The sequence below is a fragment of the Oenanthe melanoleuca genome, chromosome 12 (assembly GCF_029582105.1).
Source record: "Oenanthe melanoleuca isolate GR-GAL-2019-014 chromosome 12, OMel1.0, whole genome shotgun sequence".
NCBI lineage: Eukaryota > Metazoa > Chordata > Aves > Passeriformes > Muscicapidae > Oenanthe > Oenanthe melanoleuca.
The window spans coordinates 1,616,105-1,638,987 of record NC_079346.1 but is presented as its reverse complement, the minus strand read 5'-3'; the positions used below and the strand labels follow the sequence as shown (position 1 = coordinate 1,638,987).

General features: G+C 46.9%; 1 protein-coding gene across 3 annotated transcripts in view; it reads left to right on the top strand.

The window, feature by feature from the left end:
• The window catches only part of LOC130258400 (contactin-4), a 259,140-nt gene extending 236,914 nt beyond the window's left edge, over nt 1–22,226 (top strand). For 2 of the 3 annotated variants that reach the window (XM_056501725.1, XM_056501726.1), the window contains 11 exons: nt 8,408–8,583; nt 9,631–9,751; nt 10,785–10,943; nt 12,947–13,096; nt 13,412–13,482; nt 14,877–15,111; nt 16,259–16,374; nt 17,040–17,226; nt 17,716–17,828; nt 19,016–19,184; nt 20,512–22,226. In XM_056501725.1, coding sequence (XP_056357700.1) covers nt 8,408–8,583; nt 9,631–9,751; nt 10,785–10,943; nt 12,947–13,096; nt 13,412–13,482; nt 14,877–15,111; nt 16,259–16,374; nt 17,040–17,226; nt 17,716–17,828; nt 19,016–19,184; nt 20,512–20,612 — 1,598 coding nt within the window. In that variant the 3' untranslated portion in view covers nt 20,613–22,226. The remainder of the gene's footprint in view (nt 1–8,407; nt 8,584–9,630; nt 9,752–10,784; nt 10,944–12,946; nt 13,097–13,411; nt 13,483–14,876; nt 15,112–16,258; nt 16,375–17,039; nt 17,227–17,715; nt 17,829–19,015; nt 19,185–20,511) is intronic. The other variant, XM_056501727.1, reaches the window with a different exon arrangement.
• Nucleotides 22,227–22,883: the final 657 nt, after the last annotated feature.

The window sequence follows — 22,883 nt, the reverse complement described above, 5'->3', positions numbered from 1 at the left end:
TACAGAACTGCTGAACGAGAGGGAGGAGCTGCTTCAATACTGGGGACTCCTGCAACCTGATTTTCCCTTTTTTATAGTGCAAGATTATGAGCAATCCCATCAGAGACCACATGGAGACAGGAGTCTCTTGCCTCCATCCCAAAATACAAATGTTCCTGACTCAGAAGCAGGTGGGCTCTGACATGCATGGAGTTCCATCACTGGACTGACTTGCCATGGCTTGGCTTGGTTGGCTCTGGCTCTGTCAGCCACAAACACACTTGGAATATGAATTTTTGCTTTCATTTGAAGTTATTAAGTGGGCCATGAAGAACCAATCCAATTTGTAGGGTGTAGCACTGTGTTTTCTTCCAGGCTCGTTGTGAATATAGGGTTTATTTAGGAAATCAGCAGTATTTCAGCAGTGAAAATTTCAGTTCCCATCCTAGGGGCACAGTGAAAAGTCTCTGTAAAAATCCATTAGTCCTGGGAGCTGAAATGAGCAGTTGACAATGAAATCACTGCCTGCAGGAGAGAGCCACGAGTGGGAGTGTCTGGGAGGAAACTCCAGACTACGACTGACCCCAGCACTGGCTCCAGGCTGAGAGGAGAGGTGCAGCTGCTGTTCTTCCCTTCCCTGTGTCTGTCTTTGCAATCTGCATCTTGATCCTGCCCTTGGAATTATTTACATAAGAAAAACTCGTGGCTAATTTGAGGCAAAATGCCAGGGAGCAGCAGAAATGTCAGGGACACTTTTTAATGATGCTCTGCGGGGAAGAGTTCTTCAGGAGAGAAGGCACTGAGGATTTTGAGCAGGTTCTAATGAGGAATGGTGTTGGGGGTTGTTATTTTCATTTCACCTGTGATCCTTCCTGCCTCCACCCTGCCCCTGACATCAGCAGCAAAGCAGGAGCAGAGCCCCCAGAATGTGAGGTTTGTCTTCTCTGTGTGCCACTAATTAGAATGAGTCACTTCCTTAGGAGGGAGCACAGGGCATCCTGAGCCAATCTCAGCTTCCCCAGGAAACAAATGAGACCTTTCCAGCCCAGGGGGTTTTGTTTCAGTGTGTGTTTGGTGGGTTTGCTCAGCAATGGGTGTCTGGGCGTCACACGCTCACGCTGCTGTGGAGGTCTCAATGGGGATGCAAGAAAAGGTTCATCTTAAATGAAAATATCTGCTGTGCACAGTGGTACAGAGACAAAACAGTTTCTAATGAAGGCCTGATCCATTCTACAGGCTGGGCAAATAAGGCAGCAGAGACTTTTAATGACTTGCTCAAGGTCAGACAGAAAGTGAGGAGGAGAACTCATTTTCTTCCCAATTACTCCAAGTCTGTGCCCACGCTGGAGCAACCTTCCTCTTCATTTGGCACTCCTCCTCCTCCTCCTCTTTTGCTTATCTAATTCTCTTTCTGATGGAATTGCTGAGCTTAATTGTTCCCATTTGGCTGTGACTCAATGTTCAGAGTGGTGTTTGAGGGGCTGGGTCCCTGCTGTGCTCCCCATGGGAGCAGAGCTAAAATCACTCTCTGATTTTGCTTTCTGTGTCTCCCTGGTGCCTGGCTCTGTTCCTTGGATACTTGGAACATCCTGAGCTTTGCAGCTGTTGTGCTTTCTTGGAGTTAAACTTGCAGGTGCTTTTTGATAATGTGTATTTGCCACAGGTTAAAAAGGGAATATTTGTTAAAAAAAAAAAAAAAAAAAAGTAAAAAAATAGTAAAACTTGTCCTGTTTTTAGAGGTATCTGTAGGTGCTCCCCTCCAGTTCCCTTTCCACAGTGGGAAGATGAATGTCTTGGCCTTGATAAGTGTCCTGGAGACCAAGCCTGGCTTATCCCAAGGCAGGGATGACACAGCCAAGCCTTGATCTGTCTGACATTAAGGATGGTTAAGCTGTGGATCATTCCCTGGGACAGTCCAGCCAGGGATTTTCTGCCTGTTCAGTGAGTTTGACAGCCCAAGAGGCATCTGCTCCTAATGACTCTTAATTTGGGATTTATTCTGGCACAGCAGCTGATTCCAAACATCTTGGTGCTGATGAGGAGGGTGGGCAACAGACAAAGAATCCACATGGGAAAGGCCTAAAATACAACTTGTGCCTTAAAAATGCAAAGACTGTGGCAGCCACTCCAGGATTTTGCAGTTTGAGTGCCTGGATGTATTTTTGCTTTTTGATTTATGATCATCACTATTAAAAACACGTAAAAACACCACAAACAAACAAACTCCAGGGGGGGAACTGTTCCAAGGGGCAAAATGTTTTTTGGGCACCGTGTCCATGGGCTCCCATCTGCACAATCCCCTGGTTTGTGGTACAGGCAGAGCAGTGATTGATCCCTGAGTGACTTGCAATTTGTCACAGATTAGGTATGATTTCTGCTGTATCTGATTAACCTTCTCTGCCATCATGCCTGCAATGACAGTAGATTATTCCATGCTTGAGAAGACAGATACCAGCTCGTGGCAATCAATAGCCCACAAAAGGTGACACCTTGAATTCCCTGGGTTATCCTCAGGGATTGTCACCAGCCCTGGATCGTTTGTCAAACACAGAGATGTCATTGAGGCAGCTCTGGAGTGAAGTGGGTTTTATTTCAGTCTGCAATGCAGAGCTGGAGAAGGATGTTTGAGGTTCCTGGTGCAATCAGGAGCTGTTGCATCCTGCTGCAAAGAGCAAGAAGAAATTTCCCTGAGTGACAGATTTGATTGTCATCTCCAGAGCCCATTACATGTGATTTGCTTTGTGGCAATTGTAAGGAGAGAGCTTGATTTGATCAGATTGCATTACACTGGGTAAAATGGAGGTTAAAGTGGAGTACTGGGTGCTCTCCTCACTCCCTGCACTCTCGCTGGAGTGGATGGATTTTCAGGTATTTTGTCTTTGAATTTGCTCTAATGGCACAGCCCTCCCCAGCAGCCTCTTGTGCAGTTCCATCCTTGTTTTCAGATGGAAAAATAACTTCCATTTATTGTCCATTTATTTCTCATTCAGCCACCCCAAGGATGCAGATGGGGTGTGCAGAGGGCAATCCCCTCCTGGGCACTGGGGACATTCCTTCCTGGCACAGAGACCCTGCCATCAATTTCTGAGAGTTTTCCATCTGTGAGAAGCTCCTTAGTGGAGCTGAGGAGGGAACTGCTGCTCTTGGAAGGGACAGATCACAGGGAGCAACAGCCAAAGTCTCCTCCAGAAAACTCCTCCAAAGGGGCTCAGGCTCCCAGCTGAGAGTAATCCCACATCCCCACACTGCTGTGGGCTGATTTAGCCCAACAAGATAAGGATCCTCCTCCAGCAGAGCGATTTGAGAGTGTCCTGTGTGCTGCTGGACTGGGGCTGAGCCCTGCCAGGAAAGGTCAGATGTTCCATCCCTTCCCTCCCTAATCCCTGCTGGGTGCTGGCCCTGCCTCATGCAGAGATCAGTGCTGCCTGATGGCAGGGAAAGCTCTAATCACTAATCACAAATATTTCTAAAATCAGAGCTAAGTGACTTCAGTCCCAGGCCTAAAGTCCCTTTTCAAAACTGATAGTGTCTCCTTTTAATAGGATTATATTTTATTAGGCTGAACTGCCATAATACACACCAGAGGGTGGAAATGCTGCAGAATCCTCTGCTAAGGATGTGTGTAATAGCTGATTGTAGGGAAAAAAGAGATATATTGGCACAAAAGCCAAGTCCTGCTCCTGAAAGCATCTGAGTGACTCATCACAGCCCACAGGTGCGATATTTTAAAGGCCAATTGCTGTAAATACTTAACCTTTTCCCCATTTCTTTTTCATCTCAATTTTGGTCATGCCCCATGAAGTACTCAATCTATTCAGCTGTAACCTGCTCTGCTAATTCCTCTATGTGTGCAGTCATTCACTGGGCTTTAATCTCTTTAATTCAGACTTGTACTTTCCTCTCTCCTGCACATCTCAGTGTCTGATGACAGAGAACTCAGAGATCCCAGAAGTTTCACCAGTCAGGTCTCAGAGGCTTTTGACTTTATGGTCCTGGATAAATATTTCATTCCCAAACAGGGGAAAAAAAAATAGAGCACATTTGAGTATTTTCATGTATTGGACTTTGATTCTTTGGTTGCTCATAGAAACCAGATCCTCCAGGATTGATTTTTATTATCTCCAGACATGATTTGCCTTGGAATCAATACAATAATGTGAAATGTCATTGCAAATAGAGGACATTGATCTGAGATGCATTTATTAACTCCTGCTGATAAAAGCCAAAATGGAATTGGTAAACATGCTTGTATTTAAAAAAAAAAAAAAAAAAAAAAAAAAGATAAATTAGTCCCAAATGCTCGAGTTAGAGTTCATCCACAAGAAAAACACATCTTAATATCTTGTACAGGAAATGGTTTATGCAGATAAGGAAAAATATATCAGGATCTTTAACACTGTAACACCAATCTGAGAGAATTAGGTAATTACTGGTTAATCAAACTGGAAATTGCTGCTTATCTGCCCAGGTCCTCACAAGGAATATCAGCAGCCAGGAGCATTTCCAAGGCAAAACAGGGAGGGGGAAGGGACATGCACTGCAGGCCTCAAAGCAGGATGAAATTTGGAGTTTATGACCCTGGAGTCTTTTACAACCTTAATGATTCCATGACTGTAGGATCTTGCACAACATTCCCCTTCACTTCCCAGCATGGAGGTACAAACTTGGATGAAGGCAAGGCTGGAAGAAGAAAGGAAGGAATAAATCTTTGGAAAATTTCCTCTGGAACTAGGACAGTCTGAAAGAATTGCTAATTTGGGGGCTGTGGAGGGGAGTGTTGGTTTCTTCAGGGTTTTTGTGCTGGATAAATGTGAAAAAACCTGAGGATTCCCTTCTGCTCCTTCTCCTTTGACCTCCTCCTGTGTGCTGGGATGGATCTAAATAAGCATTTAGGTATTAGCTGCAGCCTTGGAAATGCTGACATTATCCCTTCCCTCTTTAATCTGCTCTGGCTGCTCAGTGGCACCAATTCCAACAGGAGCTGCATCTGCTGGGCCCCTTCCAGCTCTGTGAGAGTCAGACACCCTGAGCTCCTCAGCAGCTCCTTGGCACCACAGATCCATTCTGTGCTGGGGATTTGGGGCATCCTTCCCTGCAAAACCCCTGGATCCATCCCCTGGAGAGGCTCAGACTGGCAATGGGATGGTGGCTCTGGAAAAACCCCTGTGGTCAGTGGGAGACAGAATCTGTGCCACTGTGTCCTGCTCTCCCTTATTATTCCAAAGCTGCTCTGACCTATTTTTTATTGAGGAAAAAGAAAAAAAGCATTTTCTGTGAGTGTCAGCCTCTGCTGAGGTTTGTCACTCGTGTGGTGCCACTGCAGCCCGTGTCACACCCTGCAGGTCGTGTGCCACACACACAGAGCTGCTTTCCCAACAAATGCTCCCTCCCAAGGGACACCCTGGGCTGTTCCCTGGCACGTTGGCTCATTGGGACCCCAGGACTGCCCTCAGTCCTGCAGCCTGGGGGGTGCAATTGGAAATGCATCCCCAAATGCATCCCAGCATCCCAAAAGAATCGAGACATGCACTCATGGCTGATGATGGGCAGCTGATAAAGGAGAGAAGAGAAGCAATTCCAGCCTTCCCACAGATGGGAAGAAGGGAAACTTTGCTAAAATCTCCTGTAGGATAAACCAGCTCCATTTAATCAGCCAGAAAGACCCCAGGGAGGTGATGCAGGAAATTCAATTTCAGGCAGGACTGAGGGAGGAGAGACGAGCTGGGGTGAGCCTGGTGCACCCCAGCAGGGAGGGCTGAGCATCCAGAGCCCCGCTGGAGGGTTTGCTCCATCTCCAGGAGCTCTTAGGCTGCTCAGAGCCTCTGGAAAAAACCATGGAAGTGCCAGGGAGCATCCTCCAGGGAAGGAGCTCTGCTGTCCCCGAGCCTCCAGTGACACCTAGGGACATCCCTGCTGTGTGCAGGGACACAGGGACACTTCAGTGCGCTCCTGCCACCCCAGGGATGCTCCTGCTGGGGCCTGGCTGAGCTGGGATTGCAGCAGGAATTCCTTTGGATTGCGGCAGGAATTCCCTTTGGATTGCAGGAGGAATTCCCTTTGGATTGCAGGAGGAATTCCCCTTGGATTGCAGAAGGAATTCCCTTTGGATTGCAGGAGGAATTCCCCGTGGATTCCAGGAGGAATTCCCCTTGGATTGCAGGAGGAATTCCCTTTGGATTGCAGGAGGAATTCCCCTTGGATTGCAGGAGGAATTCCCAGTAGATTCCAGGAGGAATTCCCCTGGAAAGGTTTCTCCAGCCTGGCACAGCTGCCCAGAGGGTTTAACAGATCCCTGGATGTGGCACTTGGGGACAGGGGACAGTGCTGAGGAATGGGTGTTCTCAGTGACCTTAAAAGATCCTTCCCAACCCAAATGATTCCATGATTCCATGAAACCTGCAGGAATTTCTGGAAGCACCAGCACTCACAGTTCCTGCAGCACCTGCAGGAGCTGTGCTGAGCTGCTCTGGCCTTCAGCAAACACCCTTTTCTTGCTGTCATTTCTATAAATCCCACGATTCTATTATATTTCATATTCTTTACATTTATAGAAACCTATAATATTATGACTATATTCGAGAATATAAATATTCCATATAGAATATTTTATATATGTAATATATATATTTTACAATGTAATCGTATAGAATTTTAGAATACAAATTACATACCAGAATTCTATATTCTAGAATCTATTCTATACTCTGAAATTCTATACCATTATATATCCTATTCTATATATTTCTAGTCTTTATATTCTTCATTCTTTTCATGTTTATAAACACCTGAGAAATATTTAATGTATTAATTAATTGATTAATTAAATGTCATAACAGCTGTTCTAAGAGTTCCTCTGTTTGGTCAGAAGTGACCACAAAACAGAGACAAATTAAACTTGTCCAAGATAACACAGCCAAGTCCCTGAGGACTTGATCTGAAATCTCTGTAGACAGCAAAAAAATCTTTCTCACCACCTCCTGTAGACTTTTGATAAGGTTGAAAATCCAGGAACAGCTTTGCATCCCCTGGATTTCTGTGACTAGTTCTGCCAGTCCATATCTGTGCTGCTGTATCTTTATTATTTCAGCAGAGAATTCAGCAGTTGGGCAATAGGCTCAGGAAGAAGTAGTTTAGATTTTGGTGTTGTGTACCACAGCTGAATAATGCTGGTATTATTTTAGGATGACAGCAGTGCACAGTAGATTTTTGGAATAAGCAGAAATATCTATCTCTGTATGATTTTCAGACTTTTGGTCTCATTGTTAAGCAATATTTTTTCTCCTTTTCATTTCCTCTGAGGCCCTGTAGAAAAAATTGCTGCGTTTTTGTCAACAGAAATGGAAGAGAAATGTTAACTTTAGAGGCAGGGGGAATTCACAGGCACAGATGAGGAGCTGGACTCTGCATAATGTGTCGTGGCTCATCCTTCTGTGCCACCACTCTGCTCACATGGAGTGAAAACCAGAATTAAAGCAGTGCTGGAGGAGCTCCAGCTGGGAGGGAGGGATCAGTGCTGGGTGAGGATGGAGCTCTGGTGTTGGGCAGATCCAGGTTTGGGGATTTCCTTTGGAAATGTCCTGCTTGGGACCCTCCCTGAACTGGCACCACGCCCAAGCTTTGGGCTCTGTGCTGTGGGAGGCTCTGCTGGTATCACTCATATTTATATTTATCCTTCTTGGGGGCTCTCCTTGCCCAAGGAAAGGATTTGAGATGTGAAACCATCCATCAGAGCGTGGCCAGTTCTCAATAAACACCACAACAACCATCTCAGCCTGATCTTTGCCTTTCCAGGTATGGCCAAATTAAAAACTCCTGGTTTTAATTCCCCTTTTTATTGGCCATTTCTCAAATAAACACCATAACAACCATCTCAGCCTGATCTTTGCCTTTCCAGGTATGGCCAAATTAAAAACTCCTGGTTTTAATTCCCCTTTTTATTGGCCATTTCTCAATAAACACCACAACAACCATCTCAGCCAGATCCTTGCCTTTCCAGGTATGGCCAGATTAAAAACTCCTGGGTTTAATTCCCCTTTTTATTCCAGTTTTGGAAATTTTACATTTAACTTAGGAACAACAGAATAGTTTTTTGGTGAGCAATGCATGAGTGTGAAACAACTCCTTGAAGTGAGAAGATTCAAGTAAGAGAATCTCTGATAAAAAGTTTTAATTGAGCCTTTCACATCTGCTGCACTCTTTTCCAGCTTTTTCTTTCCTCCTTCTTCATCAGGATGGTGGCTGGAAGAGGATTCTGGAGGGTTTGTTAAGTATTTTAGTTCAACAGCTAGAGAAAGGATCAACCCAAAGGTGGAATAATTCACTTTTTGATACAAGGATATCCCTGAGTGATCACTGCTTAGGATCTCTCAGCCCTACAAGAAGAACAAGAATAATCCTTTTTTTTTTCTCCTTTCTTTGCTATTTGCAGATCCAACCCGGGTCATGGTGTCCCCTTTCAGCATGGATGTCACAGTTGGGGAGAGCATTGTCCTGCCTTGCCAGGTGTCCCACGACCACTCCCTGGACATTGTGTTCACCTGGACGTTCAACGGGCACCTGATAGACTTTGAGAAGGATGGGGATCACTTTGAAAGGGTGGGAGGAGTAAGTATTAACTCTGACACAGTGGGTGATGTAGAAAAGGTTGCTGTGAGAAGGAAATGGATGAAGGCAGCAAGAAAAAGGAGGAAAGAAATGGAAAATTTTCAGCAGAGGTAGAAAACTGGGAAGGGTTTTGCATGTTGCTCTGAGGGGGGTTTTAGACAGCAACAGGTCCCAGGCACAGTGACAATTCATATTTACATTTGTCAGGAGTGAATTTAATGCTGAAAGGAAAAGGAGATAAAATTTCCAAGCCTTGCTATTATCCCTTAAAAAAAAAAAAACAAAACATTAAAAGATGAACTCTCAGATTGATGCCCAGGGCTCACAGCAGCAGCCATGGCTTGTCAGGGTGACTGCTCCTGTTTTGGCCCACAGAGCTAAAACTACAAACTTTATTAACATTCCTCAGCCCAAAGGGCACAACCATGAGGTTACCCTGAGATTTCAAATGCTTTGGGTCTGGAGAGAAACTGAGAGAGGTTCTCAGCATCCAATACATCCAGAAACCTAATTAGTTCAATTCAGCAGTTAATCAGACATGCACTTGGCATTTGGAAAACAAATTACTGCTGGTGTGTGATGCAAGATTTCCTCAGAGAGTGCTGTTCTTGTGATTTTTAGCACAAAAATGCTGGGCAATCAGAATGCTGGCTGGGACACAAAGCCATGAATCTACTGCTGATATCTCCCAGTCTGGGCTGGGCTCTTGCAGGAGAGACAGAGACACAACCTGAGAGGGTAAAAATTGGATATCCAGAGAGGAAAAGGAGGAATCAGAGTGAACCTGTCCTACATTGTCAGGTGGTTTTAATGGGGAAAATGTTTAACAGCCCCAGCCCTGCTCCTTGCAGGAGCCAGGGTTTCAGGGATGCTCCCTCTCTCACCTTCCAGGCAGATTCCCATTATTTTAACAGACCATGGCTCACATTGCTGATGTTTTCATCAGCCAGCATAAAGTAAATCCATTAGTCACAGTGTCCTTCACGTGATAATGATGTTTAGGGCTCATTAAAAAGTAATTGTAACCACTTTTCCCTACTTTATCAGCAGGATTCAGCTGGTGATTTGATGATCAGGAGCATCCAGCTGAAGCACGCAGGGAAATACGTCTGCATGGTGCAAACAAGTGTGGACAAGCTCTCAGCTGCTGCAGACCTGATTGTAAGAGGTATTTGAATTTTGCTACTGTTGTTGGTGTTGTTGTAGAATTTTTTATTTTTTTTTTCCTGCCTTCTGCAGTCCCTGGGCTCAGAGACAGCCCAGCATGTTGTAATTAATCTGAGAAAAAAGCTCAGAGCTCACAGCATCAGCCAGAGCATGTGAAGAGTTTCAGATGCTCCCAGAAATGACCCAGCCCACACAGCCCTGGTACCTGTCCTGCCCTGGGTGCCAGCCCTGCACCCACTGGCTCATCTGTGCCATGAGCTGGGCAGCAGGAGCAGACCCAGACACTGGCAGCATTTCTGCCAAGCAATGTTATTCTTGTTTAGAATAAACATGATTTAGTGACTTCTCTGATATACTGAGATCTCTTCATTACCATGCACAGGTGATGTGCCAGCTTGACTTCAACAGAGCTGTAATTAATTACCCTGAGTCTGTGTCCTTCTGAGAAATATGATTTATGTTTTCCTGCTTGTTAACTGTGGGGAAGGCAAACTTGGGTGCTGCTCTGTCCCTGCTACCTTTAATTCTCATAAACAGGAGGAATATTAAATTCTCACAGAGAAATTACCCTTGATTATGATAAAAGTACTGATCTTGTCACTTCCATAAAAATACCAGGGGTGTTAAAACATGGCACAAGGTGCCCAGAGCAGCTGTGGCTGCTCCTGGATCCCTGACAGTGTCCAAGGCCAGGCTGGGATGGGGCTGGAGCACCTGGGATGGTGGAAGGTGTCCCTGCCATGGGACAGGATGGGATTCAAGGTCCCTCCCAACCCCAACCCTTCTGTGACTCTGAGATGGGAGTTCAGGCAGCCCTGCACCATGGCATGGAGCTGCCTGGTGCTCCCTGCAGAGCTTCCCTGGTTAAAACCACCCCAGCAGAGACAGAACACCCTGGTCTCTCCCACCATGGTGCTCCCAGTCCCAGGCAGGCAAGGAGAGCTGGAGCTGCCCCAGCTGCCCTGCAGGGACCCCTCCCCTCTGTCCCCAGGGCTTGTTCCTCGAGTCACTCGGATTCTCCTGCAATCCCACAGGTCCCCCGGGTCCCCCTGAGGCTGTGACCATCGATGAGGTCACTGACACCACAGCCCAGCTGTCCTGGAGGCCGGGGGCAGACAACCACAGCCCAATCACCATGTACGTGGTGCAGGCACGCACGCCCTTCTCGGTGGGCTGGCAGGCAGTGAGCACAGGTAAGGCTCACCTGGGGCTGCAGGGGTGGAAAATCCTCCCTCAGCACCCACACTGGGCAGTGAGCACAGGTAAGGCTCACCTGGGGCTGCAGGGGTGGAAAACCCTCCCTCAGCACCCAAACTGGGCAGTGAGCACAGGTAAGGCTCACCTGGGGCTGCAGGGGTGGTACAGCCACCCTCAGCACCCAAACTGGGCAGTGAGCACAGGTAAGGCTCACCTGGGGCTGCAGGGGTGGAAAATCCTCCCTCAGCACCCAAACTGGGCAGTGAGCACAGGTAAGGCTCACCTGGGGCTGCAGGGGTGGAAAACCCTCCCTCAGCACCCAAACTGGGCAGTGAGCACAGGTAAGGCTCACCTGGGGCTGCACCCTCAGCACCCATGACAGCATAGGGTTAAAATGTTTATAAACATGGGAATTGTGTACAACAGATTCAGGGGGTGGAAAGAAAGGTTGGGTCTGGAAGGCTGGGAAAGGGAACCAGGCCCTGGGAGCAAACACTGAGCTTTGTCTGCACCTGTGTAATCATCATATGATAAATAATATGATTGTAATGATTGTTTGGTAATTGGATATAATTATTGTTTAATTGTAATAAGAATCATGAGAAAGGATGTGATCGTAACAAGAATCATGAGAAAGGATGTTTAGGGGACCTGATGAAAATTACAAGAATTCATGGTTGGATAAGATCAATTTATACAATAGAACAATATGGGTTTAATAATGAATATACAGTTATGTAATGAAAAGGGTATAAAAACATGTCCATCTGGAATCCATGTGGGAGTCAGATTTGGGTTTGTGCCCCTGATTCCAGAGCTCTTCAATAAAAGCACCTGCACATAACCATCCTGTGATTGTGTTTCTGCACTAAACCCACACTGGGCAGTGAGCACAGGTAAGGCTCACCTGGAGCTGCAGGGATGGAAAACCCTCCCTCAGCCCCACATGGGGCTGACTGATGTGAAAAGCAATTTCCCTGGCTGCACAGCACTGCTTTTATTAACCAGTTTTAGGTTTGGCAACCCAGAGATTTAGGGTGCAGGCAGTGCCATTACTCACCCATTCTTCTCATGAATGTTTAAGGGAAAACAGAATGAATTCCTATCTCTTGTTGCTGTGCTGGAGATATACAACAGTAATTGTGGTCTATAAAGACATCCCTCAGGGACAGACCGTGTCATCCAGCCTATCTTTAAGGAGAATTATTTTCCTGATAGAGGGAAAAGTCCCATGATGTAATTGCTCATTCCTTCAGAGGTTAATTTTGTTCCAGTGGCCAAACAGAGACAACAGTGTGTTTTAAAAAGAGAAAAATAAAGGCCTTCCAAATCTGCTGTCTTGACACTGTGTTTCCAAACTGTGGCAATTTCGGGGAAACTCTTTCACGGCAGGAATATCTGGGCTAAGAGCAGAGGGGTTTAATGCTGCCTCTTTCACTTCTTTGCAGCCAGCAAAGTGTTAGAAAGGTGAAATTTTATCAAACCTCCTTGGTACTTGCACTGAGCCCTCCCCTTTAAGGCAGTGAGACTCCCCTGTGCCTCTTCCCTGTCGCTACTCGCGATGTATCGCGCAAAATAACGACACGGACTCCTCTAGCTAGGTGGCTAAAGAAGCGATTTATTGAACAACACGGACACTCTTATAGTGTGTTCCGCAAACTACAAACAGAACAGCAGTCTATTGGATAATTGAAGAAAACAAAACTTTCTCACAAACCGTGAGAACTGTTTATCAGTGAAGCCCAGGTGTTAATCTTGTTATTAATTCCTTTTTATTTTTCCCCAGTGTTATCATCCTGAGAAAGGCTCAGGCTGGAACTGAGAAACTGTCTCAGCCTGGGAAAGCTTCCCCTGCATGAGAGAGAAACTGTCTCAGCCTGGGAAAGCTTCCCCTGCATGAGAAAAGTTTCAAGCCCTCGCCATTTTCAGCCTGAGGCTTCAATGGCGTCCACACTTCCCCAGCAGCATTTTAACACCCCAGGGTTGCTTGCACCCCCAGTGCCCGAGGTCATCGACGGCAGGACGCTGACAGCCACGGTGGTGGGGCTGAACCCCTGGGTGGAGTACGAGTTCCGAGTGGTGGCTGCCAACCTGATCGGCATCGGGGAGCCCAGCAGCGCCTCGGAGAGGAGGAGGACGGAGGAAGCTCGTGAGTGCTGCTGGGCAGGGCAGCTGGGGGGAAATCCTGCTGGGGTGAGTGCCCTGGCAGGTGGCTCCTGTGTTGTTGGAGCCCATACAAAACTCCTTTTGTAATGTTTGAACTAAACAGTTAGGTTCTGAATACACAAGTTAATGACATACTTTTAATATACTATTATTGACATACTTTTAATGTGCTGTTTGCCATGGCAAATTAGTCATTTTAAGCAGGGGAAGGCCAGCAGTGCCCTGCTGTTCCATCTCCAAGTGGGTTTTGGGTTTCAGAGCTGTCACATCCATCTTCTGCATTTCTTTTTTTTTGCAGTCCCTGAGGTGACCCCAGCTAATGTCAGTGGAGGTGGAGGCAGCAAGTCTGAGCTGGTCATTACCTGGGAGGTGAGTCTGACTCCAGCCTTGTGTGCATTTCAAGGGGCTGGCAATAAAAGCACAGACTGTGTGATAGAAATAGCCCAGCTGATCAGATGGAGCTGAAGGATGGGCCCACCCCAGCCCCAGGGACGTGGGGAGCAGGATTTGCCACCAGCTGAGCTCCTCCTGAGTCTCAGCACATGCAGATGGCAAAATGTGGATGGCCAGGAGCCACCTGAGGGATAAAACAGGCTGGGGACGTCCTGACCTGGTGGAGAATTGCTGTGCTGGCTGCCACCTCCCTCCCTGCTCCTCTCTGGGATATCAGCAGCAAACAGCTCAGAGCCAGCACGAGGCATGCTGGCTTTCACTGCTGCTGATGGCAGCCAGTGAGACGAGATGCAGGGATGAGAAATGTTTAATATTCCTTCAGGCAGACGGGGTTGGAGCTTCAGCCATTTGTCTGCTCGTGTTTTGGTGCTGTGATGCGATGCAGCTGGCATATTTCTGCCAGTAATGAACTCCACTCGACATGCTAACGCTTCCATTTAGCACTATTTCTGACCAAGCTGGCAGAATGAATCGCCAGAGATATTTCTGAGGTTATTAAAAACCTATAAATGGGTTTTTGTCCTCACCACACAGCTCAATGTGCTAAATTTCCTCCTCTGTTGGACTAATTAGTTACGCCGTGTCTCCTGAAGATAGTGCAATATGTTTCAAAAACACACATGGCCAGAACATCAGCCATTGGCTCGAGATGAAATTTGCACAAGATAGAATTTGTATGTTGATAGAGGAGTGGTTTTACTCTTTTAAATGTCCAGAGGCCTTTTTGTGTGAGCCTTACCATACAGAGTAGGAGGCAGCCACCACTAGTAACCTGTGCTGAAGCTGCATGGACATCTCAGGGTGGGGCGTCTGTAATTATGGATTATTTTATTACTAGAACCTTTGGGTTTAGTGCAGCTTTTTAATGGCTCAGAGTAGGAGGTGTCAGTGTGTCCAGGGTGTGTTCTTTGGGGCTTCATGTGTGATCCCAGAGGTGTGACAGCAGCTGCACGTGTCTTGGGAAAGCAGGAACTGTGTCCCTGCCTCTCCCCAGCAAACCTCGGGCTCTTCACAAAGATCAGTCATTGATGGGAGACCCCATCCAGCCAGGGAGGGAAGGGAAATAAGCTTTAGGAGAAGAATCTTCTGGAGGTGCTGCTTCCTGTTTCCTGGAGCAGAAAGGCTCTCTTACCTCTTACTCTCTTACCCCCTTGCTCTTACTCTCTGTGCTCTACACTCCCTCTTACACCCACGCATTTACAATAAACTACAAACCCAAAGAACAAAAAACCAGAGAGCTGCTGAGCCTGCCCACCCCAGCCAGCCAGCCCCAGCAGGGCAGGGAGCTCAGAGCCTTGTGCCGCCCGCAGACGGTGCCCGAGGAGCTGCAGAACGGGGGCGGCTTTGGCTACGTGGTGGCGTTCCGGCCGCTGGGCACGGTCAGCTGGATGCAGACGGTGGTGGCCTCGGCCGACGCCGCGCGCTACGTGTTCCGCAACGAGAGCCTGCCGCCCTTCTCGCCCTACGAGGTCAAGGTGGGCGTCTACAACAACAAGGGCGAGGGCTCCTTCAGCCCCGTCACCGTCGTCTACTCGGCGGAGGAAGGTGAGACCGGCCCTCCCCGCCTCCTCCCCTGCACGTGGAAGGGTTTGGTCTCCGCCTTTGGGAGGTTTTGGTTTAGAGTCCCAAGTAGAGGCAGAAGTTGTTCCTGGAGGTCCTGGTAGGGTTGATGTTGCTCCTGTCGTCTTCTTCTTCTTGGGTGTTGACAGCAAACAAAAGCAAAAAAGCAATGGCAGAAAAGCAGAAAAGCACAAACTCTCCCCAGTACCAACTCTTACATAGAATCTTTCCAACCAGCTAAGACACAAGCTCAGACCACCACTCCTTAACCTATTAGAATTCTGGTTTCTTAGCACCCCAGGTTGCACATAGACTACACATACACCCCATCTTGTTCTATGTGAAAAATGTGAGCAATATTCTTGCTACAGCTCTGTTATGTCTAAGTACAACCATGGTTGTACAACCATTATGTCTACAACCATTGTCCCAGAGCCTCTACTGAAAACATTAATATGTTTTTCAACCTTCACTAGAACTTGCACTGCTACTCTGGCATCTAAACCTTTTACTTACTAAAAGCGTTAGAGATCACACTAAAACTACTAACTAACTTACTTATCCTAAAACTTAAACTTACACAAAAGCTTAAACTTCTATTTTATGTGTGAGTGGCTTAATATACTTCAATCCATCTTTAATTCAATTCCTGCACTCTGATTCCTCCCTGAGAGATTCAGAGAATCCCCCAGCTCACTGTCTCCAACACACCTTGACACATCCTTTGGTGCCTCGGCCTTGCTCTGATTTGTAATGAATTGGAGAACTGTGGTTAGTTCTTTTCACAGTCATTAAAATAGCATTAATCGTAATGAAATCTTTTGATATTAATGGAAAAGTGATGTGTAATCTGGGAAGAATTCCGTGGAGATTTTAGTATGAATTAATGCCCGCTGATTAGAAAATGTTCCCTCTTGTCCTAATTAGAGTACATGGTATCCTGGGCTGAGTTTAGTAATGACATCTTATTATTTCTGAGGGAGAGGCCCTGCACAGCCTGACAGGCCATCAGTTTGAAACCTGGACATTTGTTTGCTTCCTTCCTTGTGCAATGAGGAAAATAAATCCCCTGATGTCTGGGACTAATTGAACATAGAATTGAAAAGTCTTACTTCTATTTCTGACTGCCCAGAGCCAACGAGAGCCCCAACCACTGTTTTGGCAAGAAGCCTTTCTGCCTCAGACGTCGAAGTTTCTTGGGCTCCCCCGTGGGAGAACCAGCACAAAGGAAGAATACAGGGATATGAGGTATGGAAACAGGATCCTTCCAGCAGCAGGCCTTGAGGGGACACTGAGATGTCCTCGTGCTGCTCCTCCTGCCACGGGTGTGTTCCTGAAGTGGATTTGCCTCTTTGGCACACAGAGATTTCTTACAAGGTTGAAAATTCCACCTTCCTCTCGCATGGTTAAAAATTCCCCCTTACTCTCCCACAAGGTTGAAAATTCCATCTTTCTCTCTCAAGGTTGAAAATCCCACCTTTCTCTCAGAAGGTTAAAAATTCCACCATTCTCCTACAAGGTTGAAAATTCCACCTTCCCCTCCCAAGGTTGAAAATCTCACCTTTTTCTCAGAAGGTTAAAAATCCCACCTTTTCCTCAGAATGTTAAAAATCCCACCATTCTCCTACAAGGTTGAAAATTCCACCTTCCTCTCTCAAGGTTGAAAATCCCACCTTTTTCTCAGGTTAAAAATCCCACTATTCTCCCACAACGTTTAAAATTCCACCGTTCTGTGTGGATGAGGCTGGAGTTGGAGCCCTCCCTGGAGGTGCTGCCTGGCCAGGCTTGGGGAGGGATCTCTGTGGCAGGGCAGGGGACGGTGTCAGGGAGCAGGAGTGTCCCCAGGAGCAGGTCTGGCTTGGTGGCACACCCAAGGGACGCCGGGCTCTGCCACAGCCCTGCTGTGCCCCCAGGTGCGCTGCTGGCGGCACGACGAGAAGGAGGAGAACGCCAGGAGGATCCGCACGGTGGGGAACCAAACTTCCACCAGGGTCAGCAACCTGCGGGGCAATGCCCTCTACCACCTGGCAGTCAGGGCGTACAACACGGCCGGCACCGGCCCCTCCAGCGCCGCCGTCAACGTCACCACCAAAAAGCCACGTGAGTCTTGGCAGGGATGCCCTGGCACGGCCCAGCCACTGCTCCCCTCTCTCATTCCCCAGCTCCCCTGAGGCTGGAGGAGCTGTCAGACTTTTTTTTTTTGTGTAGATTTACCAGGCTCAGCTGTTTTTATTTAATTTTCTTCGCGAGGTTCTTCCCCGCGTTAAGTAAGCGGAGCGTGCAAAACCGAAATCGCAGCTGTGCAGGGAAATTAAATATTTATCTCAGTGTTCAAGAGGGCTTTTTTTGCTCTGGTCTCGGGCATGTTGAGCAACTGACTGAATCCTTTTGTCATGTAAAGCCCCGTGTCGTGTCACACCTGCCGTGACCTGGAGGACACAGATCAGTGAAGCAGCTCCTTGGCTTTCCAGCGGGACGGGGCTCTGGGCAGGCTCAGCCGTGCTGCTGGAAGCCCCCCAGGCACAGGGAGGGGTCCAGCTGGGGATTGATTCTCCTCAGGAACGTGGTGCTGTCTGTTTTTTGGTGCAGCACCGAGTCAGCCCCCCGGGAACATCGTGTGGAATTCCTCCGACTCCAAGATCATCCTGAACTGGGACCAGGTGAAAGCCTTGGACAACGAGTCAGAAGTGAGAGGCTACAAAGTGAGTATATCCATGATTTCCCAGCTCAGAGCTGGGCACTCCTCCTAAACCAGAGCCATGCCCTGTGTACCTGAGCACATTTTTCCTGCAGCTCCCACCTGCAGGATTTCACTCCTGCCCTCCGTGGAAACTTCCCAAAGGCTGTAATTGGTTTCTTGATTGCAGAAAAATAAAATGCTTTTTTAATAGCTCAAATTTCCTTCAGAAAGCCAAGCCAAGAGGAGAAGAAAGAGAATCCTCATTAGAAGCAGTTTTAATAGGACATAATTTAACTAGAGAGAAACCTTGGGAAGAATTCAGCTCCATCACCTTCCACAAGGGTTTCATTTAGCCAAAAAAGATGTTGCCCTGGGGCTGGAGTTGTGCAAACATTTCCCACCAGAGCCTGAGGCAGGGAAGGACCTGGCCCTGCTCCATGTTCTGTTCCCAGGCTGGAATGCCAGCTCCCCTCAATTCCTGCACCAACTTTTACGTGTCTTTGGTGCTCTGCATGGGCTCATCAAAAATAAGTAATTCCTCAGGGTTTTTAGCTCAAACCTCAGATGAAACTCAGCAATCTGGACCAGCTTTTCACTACATATTTTAGATTTGAAATGCAAATTAAGGAGTTAGTTGAAAGAGAGAGACTCATCACCCTGGAAAAGCATCTAGAAGGTTTCTAAAACATTCTCCTTTAACTTACTCTAAGGGTAGCACAACCACATGACTTTATTTCCTGAATCCTAGCAAAACATTGCCTGTTCCTCTTCTTTTTTGCCTAGAAATCTTGAATTTTATGTCACAATTTATGATATAAATTAGTACAACTCCCACAGCTCAGAAGGTCATTCACAAAAGTCATTTATTCTGGGAAGCCATTGGTGGCACTGCATGAAATATCCCAACTCAGTTTCCAGAAAAAGCATAATAAGGAGTTCCTGACCTCTATAAAGAAGTTTTTACTTCTATAGGGGTTTATTTTAGCTTGAGCAAGGTAAGGGTTTCTCTGAGGTGCTGGTGCTGTGCTGGGTGATGCTGATGAGCATCATCCTCCTGCCAGTGCCACCCCTGTGCTGGTGTCCCCAGCAAATGGCACTGTCCCCACTGTGACCTGAGCAGGCACGGGGCAGCAGCCGCTCTGCACACCGGGGCAGCTCTGGGGGCAGCTCTGCCACTCCTGCCCCCTCTTCTGCCTCCCCCGGCCGCAGGTTTTGTACAGGTGGAACACGCAGGGCAGCACGTCTGTCATAGAGACGAACAAAACCTCCGTGGAGCTGTCCCTGCCCTTTGAGGAGGATTACATCATCGAGATCAAACCCTTCAGCGACGGCGGCGACGGCAGCAGCAGCGAGCAAATCCGAATCCCAAAGATATCCAGTAAGGACGGGAGGGGCAAATCCGAATGCCAAAGATATCCAGTGAGGATGGGAGGGGCAAATCCCAAAGATATCCAGTGAGGATGGGAGGGGCAAATCCGAATCCCAAAGATATCCAGTAAGGATGGGAGGGGCAAATCCGAATCCCAAAGATACCCAGTAAGGATGGGAGGGGCAAATCCGAATCCCAAAGATATCCAGTAAGGACGGGAGGGGCAAATCCCAAAGATATCCCGTAAGGACGGGAGGGGCAAATCCCAAAGATATCTAGTAAGGATGGAAGGGGCAAATCCGAATCCCAAAGATATCCAGTAAGGATGGGAGGGGCAAATCCCAAAGATATCCAGTGAGGATGGGAGGGGCAAATCCCAAAGATATCCAGTAAGGATGGGAGGGGCAAATCCCAAAGATATCCAGTGAGGATGGGAGGGGCAAATCCGAATCCCAGAGATACCCTGTAAGGATGGGAGGGGTAGGGCTCTGTGCCACAGGGTTCCACCAGCAGACATTCCAGCCCCCAGTTCTGATTTCACCCCAAAAAGCAAGATTCAGCCATAAGACACATCACCCTCAGTAGTTCTGTTTGCATTTAAGGCTTCCAGAAATACTGTTTCACTGCAATTCACTATAACCAAACACAGGATGCAGAGGCTTCTAAATCTGTGAGGCTACAGCCATATCCCATTGTGTCCTGGGTGCATAAATATTTATTTAGGGAAATGAGGTGGTGTAGAAGAACAAACACCACGAGTATTTTATTACACAACATGGCTTTTTCAAAATCTCCATGTCCTATCTTCCATTAATAATGTCCCAGTTTATAAGCTGCATTAAATCAGGAGCCTCTGCAATGCAGGAATGTGGCATTAAAATCACAGTGATGTAAAAAAGCCCTGGGTGAGAGCAGAGTTCTTCCTGCCATGGCTGTGCAAACCATGCAGAGGAATCGAGGCAGCAGCACAGGACAGGGAAGGGGAGTGGAAAATGCCAGCTCCCATCTGGCTCCAGGACAGGGGTCACTGAGCAGGTACATGGCTCCTCTGGGATGGGAGTCACAAGGAGCAGCTGGAATATGGTGCAATTGAGAAAAAATACCAAATAATGATAAACAGGCAGCATGGGAAATAACAGAACTGCAAGAGGAGCCTCGACACAAAGGGGCAGGAATTGAAACCAACAATTCAGCCATGGAGAGGAGGAGGGGGCTGTGCACGGGGGCTGTGCTTTACCTGAGGAAAGGGAATTTAAACCTGGGGGAGGTGGGTGCAGGAAGAGCTCAGGGACTGTTCTCTGCTCACCTCTGGCTCCTTCTCCCTCTCCCCTGCCAGATGCCTACGCCAGGGGCTCGGGCTCGTCGACCTCCAGCGCCTGCACCCTGTCAGCCCTCAGCACAATCATGATCTCCCTCACAGCCCGCTCCAGTTTATGACAACAATGACACCCAGGACTTCTTCTTTATAATATAAGCAACATTTAGCTAGTTGTTTTGGAGACACCCAGTACTAAGTAATATTGTGGTCTGAGTACATCTTACTACTGGAAAAAAAAAAAAATGTTTATGCTTCTTTAGGAATGGCATTATACAGTACTTCCTCAAAGCAAATATAGCTTTGTCTGAAGTTTCCTTGGAAACTCTGCAATGCACTGAAAACATCTGTAATATGATGTTACCAAAGCAGTTTACATATGTCCTTATATGCATATTTTTTATTATATATTTAGTGTTTTATAGAATTTTTTAAAGTTAACATATGATGTAGATATTAATTTTTTTCCTCTGCTATAAAATGCTACGGACGACATTATCACGAAAATATTGTTTGGGATTTTTTCCTTTCCGACAGAGAGTTCCAAGTTGTTCTTGGCAAATTGGAGTTGACTGTAGAGTTTTACAGGGCAGAACTGATCCAGACCCGGATTGTAACAGGCTGAGTTCCACTGGCAGCTCCTGTGCTGAGCCCAGTGCTTGTCACACACCTTGTACCCAGAGCTCTGAGCAGGACAAACTCCACACACTCCAAAAAGCAGAATTTTGGAAAACCACGTGGTTTTTTGGTTGGTTGTGGACTACAGGACACGTAGCCAACATTCCAGCATGGTGCAGCGAGGAGGGAATTGCTTTGTGTTGATCATAATTAGCAGCAAATTGGGTGGGAAATGAAGATCCTGCAAAGCTGTGGCCTGTGCCTGCAGTGACACAACGGGATGGTCCCGGTCCCACTTGGGTGTGCTCCCAGCCCAACCCTCTGGAGACCTGAATCCAAGGAAATCCCTCACGTTTGGGATGAATTCCAAGGAAATCAGAACACTCTGAGCTGCTCTGGGCTCGTTCTTGGGCCTCACTCTACTCTCCACACGACACTTGGAGCCTGGAAAAGTGGGAAATCAGGGAAAAGTGGGAACATCTCCAGAGATCCCTGCTGGGAGTTTGCCTTTCCTTAGAAACTCTTCCCAGATCTGGAGGCAGAACAGAGTCACCAGAAAACGACACTATCCACACTGGAACCATTCTTCTCAAGAGAAGGACTGTTTGTTACTACGGGGAATTTTGTAAGTTCAGACGGGATAACGCTGGAAAAGGCAACGGAATTTTCTATACAATTTTCAACTTTCAATGCGCTGCAGTGGTTTGTTTTGGTTTTGTTTTTTTTTTTCCTCTCCTGATAGCTTGAATTTGCCTGTAACTTGTCTTTTTTTTGCTTACAAAATAATACAGTTAACTTTTAGACCTTCTAAATATATTTATTCAGTAACTCATAATCAGGATTCCACTTGTGTAAAAGTCAGGGGTGTTGACCAGAGAAATATTGTCAGTATTTCAAGCTGTGTTCCTTTCTTAGTTTGATATGGTTACTTCTATGTAAAAAAAAATAAAATAAGAAAAACCTTAAAAAAAAATTTCACAAAACCAAGAAAAATGAAATAAAAAAATAAAAGCTTCTGTAGTTTTCTCCCCGGTGTAAATGATATTTATCAGTGATCTAGCAGATGTAATCTTTTTTTAAAGGTATTGGTAATAAATATTCTGTCATTTGTAAAGATACCTGTCTTCCAGGGGCCTTTTTCCTCCACTTTTTGTTCTGCTGAGTGAGAATTTTCCCCTCAGAGCCTGCTGAGACTGTCACTGATGTGAAGATACAAGGGTTGGTATAAATCAAAACTTTGTGAAGGCAGAAAAAAAAAAAATCTATTTATACATCTCTGGTCTAATTCTGCTCCCAAAACTGACCACAAAATGCGAGCAGGTGAATTTTGGGGTTGTTTTGTAGAGTTTTGGGGTTGTTTTGGGAGCTGTCCAAGCTCATGGGGATGGTGCAGCTGGAGCATCTCTGACCCTTCCAGGCACTGCCTCTGCTTATCCTGGGCTTTCCTGAGGATTTTAGGAGCAAGCTTGAAACCTCTAAATCTACCCAAGCCACATTTCTCATCCTTTCAGGGGCAGGAGTTGAACGGTGCTGTCTGCATTTCAAAGGAGCAAAGCTGCACTTTGCAATCAGTGAAGCACAAAAATAAACCAGCCCAGTAGCACAATCCCATTTTGAACAAGAAAAGTAAAATTGCCATTTCCAGAGGCAGGAGAGGAGCAGCTCCTGGGGCTGGAGGAATGAGGGGTTGGGAGCTGGGTTTGAAAGAAATGAGGAATTAATAATTCTGAGCTGTGGGATTTAAGGGCTGGAGATCTGATGTGGAGCTGCCAAAA